At 45.0% G+C, this 17633-nt stretch overlaps 1 protein-coding gene across 2 annotated transcripts in view; it reads right to left on the reverse strand.

The window, feature by feature from the left end:
- Nucleotides 1-17633, reverse strand: part of jarid2b (jumonji and AT-rich interaction domain containing 2b) — a 97564-nt gene that overhangs the window by 40445 nt on the left and 39486 nt on the right. For both annotated transcript variants that reach the window (XM_084031531.1, XM_084031530.1), the window contains exons 2-3: nucleotides 10472-10598; nucleotides 2602-2725 (exon numbers count right to left, since the gene is read on the reverse strand). In XM_084031531.1, coding sequence (XP_083887657.1) covers nucleotides 2602-2725; nucleotides 10472-10598 — 251 coding nt within the window. The remainder of the gene's footprint in view (nucleotides 1-2601; nucleotides 2726-10471; nucleotides 10599-17633) is intronic.

Consider the following 17633-nt stretch of genomic DNA (forward strand, 5'->3'; position numbering starts at 1 on the left):
GATGTGCTGCCAGTCTCTCCAGCGATCTCAGGAGCATGGGAAGGCAAACACAGAGTTGATCTCAAAGACTTCTAAAGGAGGCTGCTTCCTGCCAAAAATCACTCGCACCTGTCCTTCTGTCTCTGCCTCCCTTTCCTCTTTCCCTCTCCGTCGATCCCTTCATCCTCTCTCAACAGTGGGAAACTTTTTTCGCTTCACTCAAAATTGGAACCAGCCACGCCACCACTCCTCCCCTCCGTTTTGGCCAGTGCCAGGTGTAAAAGCTCCTAAACCAGGATGCCAGGGCACCAGTCATCCCTCACACACACACACACACACACACACACACACACACACACACACACACACACACACACACACACACACACACACACACACACACACACACACACACACACACACACACACACACACACACACACACACACACACACACACACACACACACACACACACACACACACACACACACACACACACACACACACACACAAAATACGCTTTTTAAGAAGGTGCAAGGCTATGCCAAGTACTGGCCCGGGCTTGTGTTTCATTAGCATCAGTTAGAAGGCCTGTCTCGGTGCGGCCCTGCTGTGCGTACGCGTGTTTGTGTGCGTGCGCGGAGCGAGCTAATGAAAACCGAGGCGCAGGCTGGCCTCTAACTGAACTCCACTCATCACGCAGCACTACAGGCCATCAGAGCAGGAGAGAATACAAGTGTGAGAGTGTCCTTGTTATACGCCGTTCCTTCCATGCTTTTCTCCTCGGGCGGCGGAGAGCGCGGCGTTAATGCTTTTGCAATAATATAAGCCGGAGGGTCAATTGGTATCAATTCAACACTTTCTGTTGTTGTCAGTCAGGCTGCGGTTATTCTCCAAGTGCACGATCCAACCTTGGAGATCAAGATGATGTTTGGTTTTTTTACTACTTCACCATTTTCTCTCTCTATATACTTTAAAATTTCATTTCGTCAAGGTTTTTTAAGATTTCCATAAATTACAAATGACCAACATTCACGTCTCTGCTACAAGGCCTCCTGAAAAAATCTTAATTTCTTATCAGCCGCTTCAGAGACGGAGACTGACTGTTTCAAAGCCAGGTAGATGAAAAGCTGGTAAGGACCCCGGCTCAGATTTGGAGGTTACAGTATCGAATGACAGCTAGCGGGACTTAGGCAGGTGCTTGACACGCAGTGAATGGAGCCTGTATGAGCTGCTCATTACAGAGGGACATCTGCTGCTGTCCGGCCCCCCCAGACTCCACCCCTAGCTTTACACTGACGCTTTGATGCCCCGTCAGTGTGAGACCAGCGGTAGAACAAAACAACACACACACACACACACACACACACACACACACACACACACACACACACACACACACACACACACACACACACACACACACACACACACACACACACACACACACACACACACACACACACACACACACAGACACACACCTGCCATCTACAGTAGCTGGCTGCTTAAGAATAAAAATATATGAAAAAAGGTTCATGGCTGCTGAAAACATAAGCATGCATGTAATTATGCATCGTGCGCTGTATTATGTGTGAGTGCGTGTGGTGTTGAGGGAAAACATCAGCCCTGAAACACACACCAGCCATTTTAATCTGCTGTACACTCCACTCTATAGAGCATGATTATTTGTAAATCATATTTTCCAGCTTGTGACTTTAAATCCCGCTCCATGCCGAATACATTAAAAGGAATCAAATTTCCCCCCAAAAAAACGTTATTCCATTTTCCAAGAACATTTCTTAAAGAGAGAGAAAGACAGCGTTTGTACCAATCTGATTTTTTTAAATAAATCACTCATAATATAAATTTTAAAAAATTAGCCCAGTCAGAAATTAACAGCTTATTCTACAGCAACAAGTAAAATTGTAAATGCTTAATTTTGAAATGCACGGCAGCATTCCTTTAAGCGTCCGATTATAAATGACTGGGACTTGTGTTAAAAGAAGAAGGGGCGTCCTCATTAAAAGCCCTCCGCGTTCTTTTAAAAGGCTGCTACTGTTTACACTTCCCTGTTGACTGTCATCTTCTATTACAGAACAGACTACTTGCTCTTTCCCAAAATCTTTACTGCACACAGTTAGGAGTGAGGGAGGATGGGGAGAGAGAGAGCGCGCGGGCTAAATATATAAATCGATGCAATGAACAAAGTAGCGCCGAAACATTTTTGAATTGATTTTGCTGGGGATGTTGTTGGAGAGAATACACGGGAAGCATGGGGAGACAGAAATAGAACGAACTACACAGAGACAAAGAGAGCAAATTAGAAAAACAATGGGGGGAGAGAGAAAGTGTGTGTGGAACACTTGAAAGCAGCTGGTATCATTCGGCTGCTTCTTCACCCTCGGAGTATAGGAACGCTGCACTTCATAACGTGTGTGCAAATGTTTCTCATCACACTCGTGACCCCACACATTCATGCTCACACACACTATCAGCAGCCTTTGATTGCAACGTGAATAATTAAACGTTTAACTCGCTCTCTCTCTCGGACAACGACGTTACATCGAGCTTGCAAAAAAATCTAAATTATCATCCCTAATATGAACATCAGTCTCACCTCTTCTTTGCAGGACCGTCCTCACCGTACTCGCGGCTCCCATGGCCCTGAGAGCGCAAGGACCCATCTTCTTTGTGGCTGCCCTTTGACCCCGAGCCAATCAGCTGCCCATTGGCTAGGGAGCCTGAGGAGAGAAGAGCGGAAAGTGTTACAGTATATACTGACCTAGCACCGTCCTTTGTGACATTTTATGATCTGGGAGCTTCTTATTGCATGAATAATATAGCTGGAGTCTCTAGGGAACAAACATTGTTTGTTTTTTTTAGTCTGACAGTGTTAATAAAGCCATGTGCTTTCGTCTTTGATTCGATGCAGTAGAGAGGGCTAAAGGCAGAGTAGATACATTTATTTTGATAAGATTATGGTAGTCCTGCTTTGTCTGAGAGTGTACAGAACATGCAAAACACAAAGAGAGAAGGAGATAAACAGGTCCAGACTGTACAAATACAGTGAGCTACTGAGCCAAAAGCCCTCGGCAATCAATGCAAAAATAGTGACTCACTGTCTATCCAGCGATTGTGACTGAATGACAAACAAACACAGTCCTTTACATCATGTATTACAACATCTACCGCAGCATCACGGGGGGGCTGATTTTAGAGTGAGATACTTATTCATTTCACTGTCCCACATCGCCCTTGTCAAGTGCAACGGCTTTCCTCTGCTGGCGTGCCAACCTTTGACAAAGAATTAAAGAAAAAGAAAAAAAGCCTGCGGCAGCGAAAGGAGTGAACAGATATCGTTGGACTTAACATTCTTCGTGAGCCCAATTCGCAGAGCCCTAATTAAATATTTAGCAAGCAACTCAGAAAAACAAAATAAGCCTCAAGACAGATTCTGAAATCAAAAGCAACAACAGGCACGGAGAATTCAAATTAGGTCAAACAGAGGAGTGGAAGTCAATGGTAATTAAGGGAGACAACCAAATTAAGTAGATAGCACAAGGCTTGATTTCCTCATGGGCAGCTCTGGCAAGTCTTGGATCGTGTCATACAGGCCTGTCTGGTTCAACGACGGAGCGTCAACGGGCAAACCTATCCGGGAAACAACCGGGGAAGTACAGAGCTTTTCAGAGTGATTTTAAAAATGCAGGGAACTGCCAAGGAGACTGTAACCAACTGGAGCAGTCGCATGTTTAGGACTGTAATATCACTTCACAGAGACTGAGCAATGCAGCGATAAAAACGTTTGACACTGATAGTAATTCATCACGTTTTACCCGTTGTGACCTGTTTTGACAAGGATTCATGCCTGACTGGACTTTGGTATGGCAATTATTCAGATTCATTTTTGCCAAACAGGAATGATGCCTCAGCGACTGGTCAAGGTTCGAGTGGTTTGGTTTAACGGAGAACACTGCGATGATAAGCCTTTTCTTTCACCTCCACTCTGTCCCTTTGGTTTGAGGGATTCTTAGCGCGGTGCCTTCACAGCACACCCAGGGAAATTCCTTTTGACTGATGCTACGGAGGGATGTGTCAATCAGCCGGCACCGCAACCTCTTAATGGTGGGTGTCGTAGGGATAATAAATAAAGATAATAAAGACAGTGGTGCAGGGGTTAGGATAAGTGGCAACTTGAATGATATCCCGTTAGCGAGGAGGCTACTGTGGAACAAGCCCGGGCATTGAGTCCTGTGCAGAAGGATGGGACGGGGAGGGGAGCAGTGAGATCAAATAACAGTGTAGGAGACAGGAGGAAGATGAGCAATTGCAGAGCAGGTAAAAGGAGTATTTCAAACGTATGATTTAACTGAGATTCATAAATTTGCTTTGGGCTGAATGTGCACACGGAGACGCACTCTCTCATGATAGATAGACACGCTGACGGTTTGGTTTTTCACTCACACACACAGGGCAGGTCAGTACCTGAACACCCGGGATAAAGTCATCAGACATGCATCGCTGCGGTCAGAATGTTAACAGGCGCCGCGCGATGAGTAAGGCCATCGCACTGCTGGCAATAGTTTATGTTGATGTTGGAGAGCCTTTAAGTCTATAGAACAGTGAATCACAGCATTACAATGTCAGGGTTAGCACGAAAGGCTTGCCTTTAAATCAGAGTTTCACACACTGATAAAAATAACCTGCTTGATCTACTTTAAAAAATTAAGGCAACTTTTTGCATCAGATTATTATCTAGACAAGTAAGACTAGTCTTTGTATGAATAACATACATTGTTGAATGTAAAAAAATACATTTCTAAGTAAAGTCAACTTTAATTTATTAACTAAGGTCAACTTAACTTTTCTTGTAAAATTATGTTGACTTTACTGGCAAAATTAAGTTGTCTCTAGTTGCTAAATTGCATTAAAATATTACGTAGTTCCTACAAAGACTGGTCTTGCTTGATCTATTTAATTATCTGATGCAAAAAGTTGCCTTGATTATTTTAAGTAGAACTAGCACAATTTTTATCAGTGAAATATTATGGCAATCCAGTTATTACATTTTGTGATACCTAAACTTTTTAGAATTTCCCCTTTCCGAGCAAAAGGATAACTTCGTAAAATCGAAGAATTTAATTATTCTGCATTTGGGAAAGATCTCCCTCCACATTTTTATGCTGAGATCCAAAGATTGAGACAGATTAACACTTTTTTTTCAGTCCTCAAAAATGATAATTGGATGAGGAACTAGAGAGAGGAGGCGATGCAGAGAGGCTTATCATGACTTTGGGACAGTATGCCAGTGAAACTTGCACCGGAGCAAAAACAAAATAGCTCATTAACTTTAATTGTGCTCAGAAAATGACTGACGCATGATGTCCCTACAGAACGCAAACAAACAGGCTGAGGCCCATTCCCCCTCCCCCGCTGTCCCTCCTCTCCCGCCCTCCATCTATCTCCCCCATTCCTCCAAAGAGTTGTTTGACATATGCTGGTTGCACATGAATGCCCACCTGAGGGCCGGAGCTGGGAATCTTGGGAAGGCAGAGGGCTGGGGATGGGCGAGTTTGGCAGAAAAGGCGAGGAGCCAAAGGCTGGTGCCTAAACTCGACCTCCAGTATCTGGCAGAGGCGTACGACAGGAAGCTGGTTAAAGGTTCGAGGCTGGGATGGGACGGGGCGGTGGAGGGCAATGCTCAAAAGCTGTTCCTGTGCGGGGGGAGGGGGGGTTTCTAATCAAATTTATGCGTGCTTAACTAAGCCCATCGCCTCACTATGTTCACCTCAAAGTCTCATGAGAGCAGGAGGGAGGGAGCAGAGGTACATAGCGTAACACAGCACATCACAGGGCTGAGAGGAGCCTATTAGTGTGGGCTGCAGTAATAAGTGGAACTATAGCAGAGTCGTCATGCCGTAGGAAACACAATCATAACGGGGGCAGAGCGTGCTCGTATGGGCTCTTGATTACACTTCCAAAAACGCAGGCTTTTAAAAAATTAGAAAACCAGTGCAACGCCATATAATATACAGGCAACCATAGTAGGGTGGTGAAGAAACTGCAGATTACGAAACGCTTAATTATGTCTAGCTACATATACATGGTAGTAATCGGTCTTTTGACTTCCATCTCATAAATGAACAACTCTGCACAATTTGCAGTAGGAGTCCTAATGTTGTACTAGAATTTAATCTCCCGTTCCCTCTTGTAAACAAAAAACGCTAACATTTTTATTTCATGCCCTTTGTGCAAGTAATCCTCCGTGCCTGTAAACAATTACATTTGCCAGCTAATATAAAAAAAGAAACAATGGGTAGTTTTATTTTAGGGAAACTCCCCATAGTGTCCGTTCCCAGAAGCTTTTCAGTGTCGAGGCAGATAGTAAGAACTGGCTGCCTTGCAAGAGGATTTCAAACGGCTCCAGATATGTTGCTCTTCCTTCCCTGGACCCGACGAGAGCTGCATGACACTTACCACAAAAAGCATGCAACTATGTGCAGTTCACGGCCATCAATCTAAAGCATCTAACAGGTAAGATGGGGGTCTGTCATGGGAGATGCTGCATGAAAAGAGGACGTAAGGAAGTTATATTATATTAAATACCTAACTTCTCTCATTTCGCCTACTGTTATTCTCATATTCATCTCATTGTATCCCACCTTCTCTCTCTGGTAAACAAGAAAGAGAGAGAGAATATAGGGCCCACACAGTGTTTTAGCTGCCACAGCTGCCACTCTGGCCACACAGGGGATGGCGGCATGGGAAATACAGACAGACAGCCGAGTGACAGCAGAGTGAGTGCCGAAGGAAAGGGGACGACACGCATAAAAAAAATAAATAAAAAAAAAATGGTAGGAATGACAGGTCCTGAGACCGGCAGACAGACAGAGAAGGGGACAGTCAGAGAAATGTGCAAAAACGGCGAGCCCCTCTCTCTTCAGCCCCTTCTGGTTTTTGGCCAGCAGCCAGCTCCTCCATCAACAGCACTCAGGGAAATGGAGGGGGGAAAGGACAGCGCAGGGAGATAAAAAGACGTACGGACGGAGTCTAGCACGGAGAGACGGGGAGGTGAGAAGGTACAGGAAGAAGACGCAGCTCCAACGATTCAGAGAACAGAGGAGGAAGGCTGGGAAACGGGACAGGAAGGAAGGGTGGCGATGGAGAAAGAATGGAAAAAGAGGGGGAGGGACGGGGGTTTGGATGACAGGTAGTTAAGACAGATGGGGCAGAGGACAGGAAGGACAAAGTGGAAACGAGGGAGATGGTGAGAAAAAAGGAAAGACAGAGACGGATGGAGGGAACCGGAGGGAGAAAAGAAAGAGGCTATGGTGAGAAGGGGAGAGCGGGGATGTGGAGATACATAATCGAGGAGATTGAGCAGCAGGAGAGAGGAGACGGGAGCTTGCGGAGAAGGCAGTAACCAGAGTCCTATTGATGTGTAATGAAACCCTGCATCGGGGGAGAGACAACAGGAAGGACAGACAGATGGAGAGACACGTGGATGAGGAGGAAGGAGGGGAAGAATGTGGCTGCGATGGGAGTGGGAGAAGGGCGAGCGAGTGGGACGAGCGGGAGCCGGGACGCAGAAGGGCATAATGTCATTTGTTAAATAATGCAGACAGCGAGCCGGAGAAGCAGGAAGTGTGATGGACACAGAGATGGACGGCTGCCAACAGCGAGAGGCAAAGTGGCTGGGGAGATGGCATGATTGCTGGCTATGGGCAGGGAGAAGGCTGGGTGGGTGGGGAGATAGCGTGACACACACACACACACACACGGACACACACACACACGGCTGACTGACAGACCGCCACACCCCTTTTCAAAACAGATAGCGAGTGCTGCCACACAGTGACGGAGAGAGGAGGAGGAGTGGAGGGAGAGGCTGGGGATGGATGGCGGTACGTGGGGAGGTAAAGACGGAGAGGCAGGTGCCTGAGGAGACAAATACTGCTTTAATAGAGACATTGCTGTAACCTCCTCGAGTCAGATGACACCCATTTCTCAAAATGGTGGACACTTATATAACAAATATATTAAAGCAGAGAGGACCTTGCCAGATCCGGTGTATAGGCTAACTTTGTTAAATTATTCTTGCAAATCGACGCGGATTTCAATCATTTTTCACAATAAAGAATGGCAACGTTTCTTCTCAAATGTGGATATTCTATATTCTCTCTGTTTTCTTAGTCTACTGTGATGGTAGGTCAAATATCATTGGGTTTTGGGCTATTTCTGACATGAATAATAATCATAATAAAAATAAAATCTGACATAATCTGAATAATCAATAACAAAAATGTGTTTTTGTTGCACCTCTACTTTGAATTATTTCCCTATAAAATAGAGGTGTGTAGAATAGTGATGCCTTAAACTGTTTTACTCAGGGTCCAAAACCAAAAATATATCTAAGCAAAATCTGTTTGATATTGTTATACATTAAAGTAATTTCTGCCAATCAAGTAATCCATTCAACAAAACATAATTTAGATATCTCATCACATCTCCAACTCTATGACACATTTAAAAGATCTGGCTCCAAAATGGCTGATGGTTTCCTAATAACGCCGGTGTGAGTCTGAAAACTGTGGCACATGTCTGGCCCCAACATGAGACCAGACTCTCCAACCCGCAGTCCTCGAAAACAGCAGGAGCTGCCCATTCAGGATGTAACGCACGCTGAGTGTGATCTTCTAAAATGGCTGACAGTTTCACCGCTACGCCTATGTGAGACGGGAAACTGTGCCGCTCGTACTACCTCCAAAGCCCCGCTAACCCACGGTTCTCTGAAACAGCAGGGCCCGTCTATTCAGCTGGGCCTCCCCTTTTGTGTCGGCGCGGGCTGCTGTCGTTACCCCCGGCACGGCGGGCTGCCGACGCTTTCTAATGAGTCATTTTTATTCAGGCGATAAGGTCAGCTACCCGCGGCGGCTTAAAAGGCCCTGAGGAGCTGTGGAGTGGCAGCTATGAGATGCCAGACAGACACAGTAGCTACAGGGAGGGGAGGGGGGCACTCACAGGCTGATAGAGAAGAAATAAAGGTGTGGAAAAAATATATAATAAAGCAAAACCAAAAAAAAAAAATAGGGAAGGGGGGAAGAAAGTATAAAAGAAAAGCTACATTTCAAAAGAGACTTCCCTCCTGTCTGTCTGCCCGTCTCCCTTTCTGCCGAGCTGGATGACTGGCTGGTTTCTTTGGCTGGGTGTGAACTTTCAGGGGCTCTTTTTTTCTTCCCGTTTCCTTTCTTTCGGTGTCTGGGTTGTGTTAATGTCAGCTGAGAATAGCTTCTGAGGCACGTGTGAAGTTCAAAATCTCTGCTGTTGGCTGGCAGAGGGCTTTTTGTGTGTGTGTGTGTGTGTGTGTGTGTGTGTGTGTGTGTTGGAACACCAGTGTCAAACAAAGACACGGTGGCAGCTCAGTTCAAAACAAGCTGTTCATCCCCCTGTGCTCTCGGGCTTCTTCTGTTGTTTCAGGTTTACACGGCCTAACAACAAAATCCCTCGACTCTTCGGCTACTGTAGATTTCTGTCTAACTAAGCAACTTCCGAGTCTTAATTCATGGCGGGGTTTCTATTAGTCTGTGTTTTAATAGGTGTAAGTGTCCAAGATCAACACTTGTACACAGGTTGGGTCTTGTGTGCGGCGCTGTGGAGGACACAGCTCATCAGAGGCTCTCGTCTGAGGCACAAACAACATGTGAAAACTTGTGGGAAATACTTTCAGTTGGAGGGTTTCTTTGAGGATGTGACACCGAAGCAGCGGAGTGAAAGACTGCAGCTCGCTGCCTGCTGACCCACAACAAAAGGGAAAAAAACGAGAGGCCTTGATCATCCGTTCTCGTTGGATTCTCTCCATGTTGAGCAAAATTGGGCTCCGTCGACGAAAAGTAAACACACTTACACTCCACTTACAGACAAACTAATAAAACTGTCGCCTTCGATTAAAAGGAACAAAGAGCGCGACTGCCAGACGAAGCCAGACAGAACTGGCAACTCTGACATTTGCTCCACAAATTGCTAGTGCGGCGGTGCCTCTGCTTTAATTTGGTCAAAACAAAGTGAATTTTTTTTTTTTTTTTTTTAAGCGTGTCAAATTGCTACATTTAAAGATGCCCCTTAATTGTTACGGGGGGTATTTACAGTTTGCTGCGAGGGACATTACGCATTCTACGCCATTTGAATTTACCTCAGCTAAATCAAGATTTCCAAGTATTGGATGGGTAAAAAATAGAGTAAGCATCAAGTCTAAAATGATTTCCACTTTAAAAGGGAAACAAATGGTAAATTTAACTTGCTTTTAGACTGGCATGCAATGGTACTGGCAGCATTTATCTTTGGTTATAATTATTGTATTCACGTGATTTGGACAAACCTATGCAGTTTGTTTCATTTCCATACATTAAATTAGAAAAACACACAAGTGGAAGGGCGGCATAGATAGTGGCAGGGTTTCCTTTGCATTGAGGATATGGTTATGAACTTACCGTTGGAGTTCGGGGTCCCATCACCGTCCAGCTGCCGTTTCTGTGCACTCCTAAACTCCTTTAGGGAGAGGTAAAGCACCTTTCGCATAACCCGCTCCTCTGACCACGGGATCCCATCACTGTCATCCTGTGGGAACATCCAGAGACAGGGAAAGGGTCAGTACAATCTATCATCACAGACACAAATCAGTCAATTCTTTCACATTTTATTATTTCATTTTGTTTCAAACTGCGAAGCACATTTCTGATACTACAACCCGTCAATATAGGCTGCAGGTTCAACAGTGGGAAAGCTGTTAATGCTGAGGTTTTGCCTTTGTGTCTGTCGTCAGGCGATGGCTTTATACCCAAAAAAAGTGTGACTCACAGGCCAGCTGGTAGAAGTCACCACAGACTGTCCGTTTCCCAGCATTAAAAAAAAAAAGGTTATGACAGTGTCATCAGTTTCTTTGTAACATTTAGTGACTTTTTTATTTTGTATAATGGGGAATCTTCCTTTCATATTGTTCCGGTTACATCCTTCGCCTCCGTTTCTCGCCATATCGTGACATTAGCATGACACAACATTAGCATAACATAGCATTAGCTTGCAGCAAGACACAGGGCCGGGGGGTTATTTGCATGACAATGGGGCCGAGGACTGCATCTCCCCACAATGCCGTGATGGGAGAGTGTGATGGTGATGAATAGGGTAGGAAGCAAATGAAAAAAGCATCATGGGACTGCGAGTTCATGTGTTGCTAATCTCTCCCAGTGAGATTGAGACAAAAGATGTTATTGTCAACGGGGGTCACCAGAAGTCACACATACACACAACACATCCTTTTCCCAAGACGTGGCTCCCCCCCCTCCCAAGTCAGTCGGTTTCAAACTGAGCAGCAGACACATGACAGCAGAACATCAAAGCTCCATTTTATTCAAAACACAGGCTGCTCATATTGAGAGATTTTTACAGCTTAAAAGAAAACTATTCTGCTGCAACAAGCATTGTAAAAAAGGGTCTTTAGTGGTTGTCCAACAGCAATAACCACCCCCCTCAAACACACACACACACACACACACACACACACACACACTCATTGCTCTAGCAGCTGTTTGATGTCGAACAACGCTAATGACTAAAGGAAATGAGATTAGGACATGAGCAACAACAAAGAGGTATTAATAAATAATGGAAACTGGAAATAGCTTTTCTCTAGTCAAGCTATGGGGCAAGTGGATTTCAGCTGTGAGGTTTGAGAAAAGAAAACACTCCCGTCTCTGTGCAAAAGGCTAATGTATGCTAATTATTTGAACGCAACCCATTTCCCGATCCTGTCTGCTCATCCCGGCGTGCACATTTCCTCCCGGAGGAGTCGAACGCAACGGCGGCGACGTGGGAAAGCATCGCGTGTGGGAGCGCGCTCCCATCGTCGGGTTGGACGCCGATCATTAGAGTTGGCAGCAGCGCGGGGTGTAATAAAATCGCTCCACCTCGCATGAAATAATTACCCCGAGAAGTTTTATCACTGCGGTTAAAACAGGATACCAGTCACAGCGTCCATTAAGAATGAGTGCGCTCTCAGAAGAACGGAGGGATTGTGATGACGGTGGCTGAGGGTGACACAGCGGAGTCTGTGTGTCGGCCTGCATTATCGCCCAAGTGCATGAGAGGGAGGAAAGTCAATCTCATCCTAATATTATGCATCCTCCCACAGACAGTGAATGGAATGCTACTGAAATGACGACAGCTGAACGTCTTTCTGTCAGCGCTGCAAACCCGGGTCGAGTCTGCTCCGTTCGCTCAAACACACAAGGTGGAATCGCTACGACGTCTCACAGCTAATTATAGCGGGGGCATGAAATGTGCCTGAACTTTGAAAAGCAAAAACACATGGTGACGTGACACTGAGATGACGTTTCTGTAACAATACAGTATTTTATAAATAATAAATAAAGTCAGTTTGCCATGTGTTGGGTATGAACTTAGATCTACGTCGTGCCTCTTCACTATATAGTGTCTAATTCAGCAGAAACTAGATGACTTAAATGCCACAGGTGGTGTCAAGAGACACAAGGTTGTAGTAAAGTAGTAAAGAACAATCCGGTTTATCATCTCCCTGTAATCACATTTCCTGCGATAACAAAATAAGATTGTTCAACCTCATTCTCTCACTTCATATCACAACTCTAAATATTATTTGACAACATTGACAAGGCTAGAAGATTTTACTTGTTTATCGCGCCTTCTTGTTTTTTTCCTTCTCTCTCTTTCGTCAGTGGATAAAAATAAGCTTTAGCAGAGTTTTGTTTTGCAATCCCAGGTCAGCGCAGGGGCCTTGGGGACGAGGCCTCAGCGGAGATAAAGAGAGGGGGAGGGGGAGCGATGAGGGGGCACACAAGATTAAAAGCTGGGTGTCTGCACATGATGGAGCTGATGGGTGACAGCCACGTCTCCCTGCATACAGTACGCAAGCTGGCACAGGAATGTGCACACACACCCGCAGACGCACACACGCACACACACACACACACAAGCGAGCAGATTGTTCAGTGTAACGATGGTTTGCAGCCTCTGACAGAGGTTGATCAGGTGTGTTTTGTGTGTAGCGTGCAGTCCCTCATTACACTGTCACACATGAGTGCACACACACACGTGAGAAAGGTAGCGCAGGTATTCATTAATGCCATTCTCTCCTGTAGTTAATGTCCTACAGTCCATTCTGTGTGTGTGTGCGCACAAAAGCCTGCCAGGTAAGCACCAATTACCTAGACAGCTCACCAGGAGTCTTTCCCTCGTGGTGTGTCACAGGGCCAAAATACACACACACACACACACACGACATACAAACACAACACAGAAAAAAATATGCCCTCCAAAACTTGACCTTAAACTAAATTTCTTTCTCTCTCTCTGGTTGCCTCACAGTTGTTGGCAGCGAGCCACAGATATTTCCTGCACTGTGTACACATAGTACACTGAAAAAAAAAAAAAATACTGGTACAAAAAAGCTCCATTACAGCGGCCTTGCCCTGAAACCTCACTAATAGTTCTTCGGGAACTTCAGATCATCGGTTAAACAGGTTTTTCACAACCTTTGCTCAACTAAAGGTTAACCATTTGTCTGACCTTAGAGGTAGTTTGCCATCTGTTTCAGGCCCAAGTGTTGCTCTGCTTTCACTGGTCACAAAAGCCAGCTCCTGCCTGTGGCTGTGTGCTCTCCAGGTGTAAAACACTGAAGTGATGGACGGGAAAAAGCATGCAAAATCCTATCTCACCCCCCACCAGAGGGTTAATGTAGCATGACAGCGAAGGGGGGAAACATCTACTCAAATAAGCAATAAGACCAAATTGTGGTGCATAGGTTTTTGTGTGTGTGTGTGTGTTTCTGAGGTATTGCCAGAGCTCTTTAGAGCCGGCTCTGCAATGCCAACCGAGCGCTGCCTGGCACTGACACACACATCTACACCCCGACCAGCTCCCATCAGGCGAGTGGAATCCCACTAATGAGCGCAGGGACCTTTTTCTGTGCACATGCAAGAGCGTGTGTGTGTATATATGTGTGTGTGTGTGTGTATAACCAAGTGATACATCCAGTATGCTGTGTGCCTGCTGTCACCCGGCAACGCAACCCTCAAACTCCTATGGAATACACAGGTAATCAAAATAAATAAATAAATAAAAACAGAAGTACACAGACAGGCCTGTATGTGTTGAGAGGGATACTGGGATTGAAAAGTCTGCCTTTCTCTCTCTTTCTCCGTCACAAACACAAGCTGCAATTAATCAAACAGTGCTTGGAAGTATACCAACGTAATACCTCTCCCGCCGGAGAGCAACATTTAAAATTCTTCCCCCGACATTATTCTGGCTTTTAATTCTTTGTGTTAATTACACTCTTAACCGGCGAGTTTTTATAGGTGTTTATATTGACAATATGCACGCTTAACTGTAGCGCAACAACGGAACAATAACAACCAACACAGGTCAACGGACTGAAGTGTTAAAAAGCGTTCCAGGAATAGAGCAAATGTTAAAAAGCTTGCAGCGGCGTGCCAATGACAAAAAGTCAAGAGAGTGAGTGGGATTAATCTATCATTGCATCTGTTCATCTAAGTGGGTGAAAAGTGGAGCGGCTTCCACTTCGTAACCCTGAACAATCCTCTCCCACCAGCGGGCGAATCAGATAACTCCGATAGTTGATGAGGAAACAAGTGGATTGCATCGGCTTGTTGCAATATCGGATCCTGAAAGGAGGGAAGGGGGAGGGAGAGGAGCAGGGGGGGGGGTGGTGATGAAGGGTGTAAACGCTCCATTATGATATATAGTGGTTGGACTGATGTAGATGAAGAAATGCAAATTAACTTCCAAACTATAATGTAGTGTTTTTTTTTTTTTATAAAATATAAAAGTATGTTTTACTACCAGACTTTACTAAACTGACCCACCAGATGGTTTGCTACACAGAACCATCTGACACACAGTCATTGGAAACTGTTTGGAAAAGGGCAGGCACTTTCAACACACACTTGGCAGGTGATTGGATGAACCATCTGTCAATCAAACTCTTTGCGAAAACGAGTTGCGAGATGAGCAAAAAAATGATATTCCATCAACAGCCTTAAGTTTCCTATCTTTGCTATCCTTTCAATGAAATACGTTCCAGTTCTGATATATCTAAGCTATAGCAGCTATAGCTAATAACAGTTGCCTCTCTGTGATGTCACAAACACACCGAAGCCACACCAGTTACTCCTTGCAGGATGCTGATTGGTCCGTGCTCTGGATTACTGGACACAAACCTGAAGCCTGACGAGATGGATTTCCGCATGATCTGATGACACTGCAGGAATCCAGCTGCCGTGCAAGGTAAAGATTTAGCAACCATGTCAAAAATTCAGGGGTGCTTTTTCTTATTCTTACTACACCATTCAGTGAAAAAAACACCCACTGTGCCTTTAAGGACATCACAGAGCCTCTGCGTTGTGCTCTGGCTCCGCGTGCATCAGTGACAGAGATACATGAACGTCAGGAATGCAGCTTTGTCACTTACTGTACAGGAGAGATGGAAACCACAGATTCAAAAGGTGATAATAGAAAAAAATATATATTTTTTAAAACATTTGGTTGTGAGAGTTAATGAATTGCCAATATATTAATTTATGTATATAGTCTCCAAGGTAATGAAGGTAGAATACGTCAAAATGCTACCAACTCTACCACGATATAAACAAACCACACATTCTTTTGCAAGTAAAAAGATAATTACACCTTTGAGCTTACGTAGGTAAACATTGACACGCTGGGGAATCTGCATATATACGTACATATCTGTGTGTGTGTGTGTTTTCACTAGCTGTTCTAAAAATAGTGCTGAGCTGCTGCAGACTGTGCAGATGTCATGGCAGAGGAATGTGGGCCACGCGCCAGCTGTGATCTGCTCTACAAAAATCGGCCCAAAATCTGTTATTCCAACACAAATTATCCTTTAGGAGCACTGACGGATAGATTAATAGATCAATGGAGGAGAAATTGATATTGTAACAAACCTTGGATTATTATTAATGCATCCAGTAGTCAAGACTCAAGTCTTTACCCCACTGCTGCCCTCTTTCTCCACATCCTCTGACACGTGGACCCCAGATGACTGGCTGCAAAGATATCACTGCTCAGGGTTCACAAGTGGTGCAGATGACAGCGATAACAATTATTTCACTCCTAAAAACATCGCTGTAAGCTTTTCCTGAAGGTTAGGAAACCATGTGTGGATTAAAAACACCTGTGATGTATTAAACAAAGCCTAGTAAATCAAGCAAGAGGTCCAAATGGTGCCGCCACAATAATGGAATGGCTTTCAAAGAAATCTTGTGAGTGAAAGATGCAAATGCAAATAACACTTATAAAAGGAGCATGAGAAGAGGTGTCCTATTAGAAAAGTGGAAATTTGGAATCTGACAGTCCAAGTAGGTTTTGAGCCTTTCCCCCACTTTTGATGGAAATGATGGCTACTGTTTCCCAAAAAGCAGCCTGACACCGACAACATTTGACATGCACTTCTAACAGTAAAAAAAAAAAATGAGACGGAGGCTAAAACCAGGCCAACTTCCTCTACTACGAAGCACGTGTTTGCTCACTAAACTCACATTCCAATCCTAACTACATCCTGGTCCCCACGTCCCGTATGGCTTCAAGTAGACCGGATGCTGAGCTCAGCTCGGAGCTCAGAGAAGAGTTGAATGGAACAAGGCTGTGGGGTTGCCGGGGACAAGAGGCCCTATATAATCGCCTCATTACACCGCAAGCTCACTGCATCGGAATGCATGTGTGTGTGTGTGTGTGTGTGTGTGTGTGTGCAGCCACAGGGTCTTCCCTTTAAACTAGCCGTGCTGGGATAGCCCAAACAGCTCGAGTAAAGGGATCCAGAACACTTCCATTGCAGGAGAGGAGAGGTGTGGGAGAGGCGTGCTACAATCACGACTTAAACCACAGTGATTTCCATAAGCATTGAACACACAACTTCACACATCCAGACAGATCCGTCTCAAAAGGGTCATAAATTGTCTACATGCAAGAAATTGGGTGCGTGACCACCTTCTCTCACCACCTTTTCTGCCTCCACATGCAGCAGATAAAGGTTTCTGTCTGCAGTCTGGCCGTGATGGTCTCTCCCTGCTGAGCTCAGTGTCACACACACACACACACACACACGGACACAAACCTCCCACACCTCCACTGTCAATCAGATCAGCTTTCTGCAATTGCACACTCACGCACGCACACATGGTATGTTTCTCTCGGAGCATGCATAAGTGACTGACTACCGACAGCATTCAGCCCTGCCGAGCATAAAACGCTATGCGCTCTCTCGCTGGTGAGAGAGAGAGAAGTTTATTTTTGACCTAAGGATATAGATGTCACGATGCTTTGATGGATTTGCGTGTGTGTGTGTGTGTGTGTGTGTGTGTGTGTGTGTGAGCACCAGAGGCCAAACTGGCAGCATAATAAAGGGGTTTAAATTGACTGAGGTGCCCACCCATACTGGCTATGTGACCAACTGACCCCAGTTCTGACCCTTAACCCTGAGCACACAAAAACCTAATGCAAACCTTCACCAATATGGTTACTTTTTCCAACCTCTGAGGCTTTATTTAAATAACTTATTTTCTATTGTTCAAGGTTAGA

Source organism: Eutrigla gurnardus, assembly GCF_963514095.1.
Source record: "Eutrigla gurnardus genome assembly, chromosome: 17".
NCBI lineage: Eukaryota > Metazoa > Chordata > Actinopteri > Perciformes > Triglidae > Eutrigla > Eutrigla gurnardus.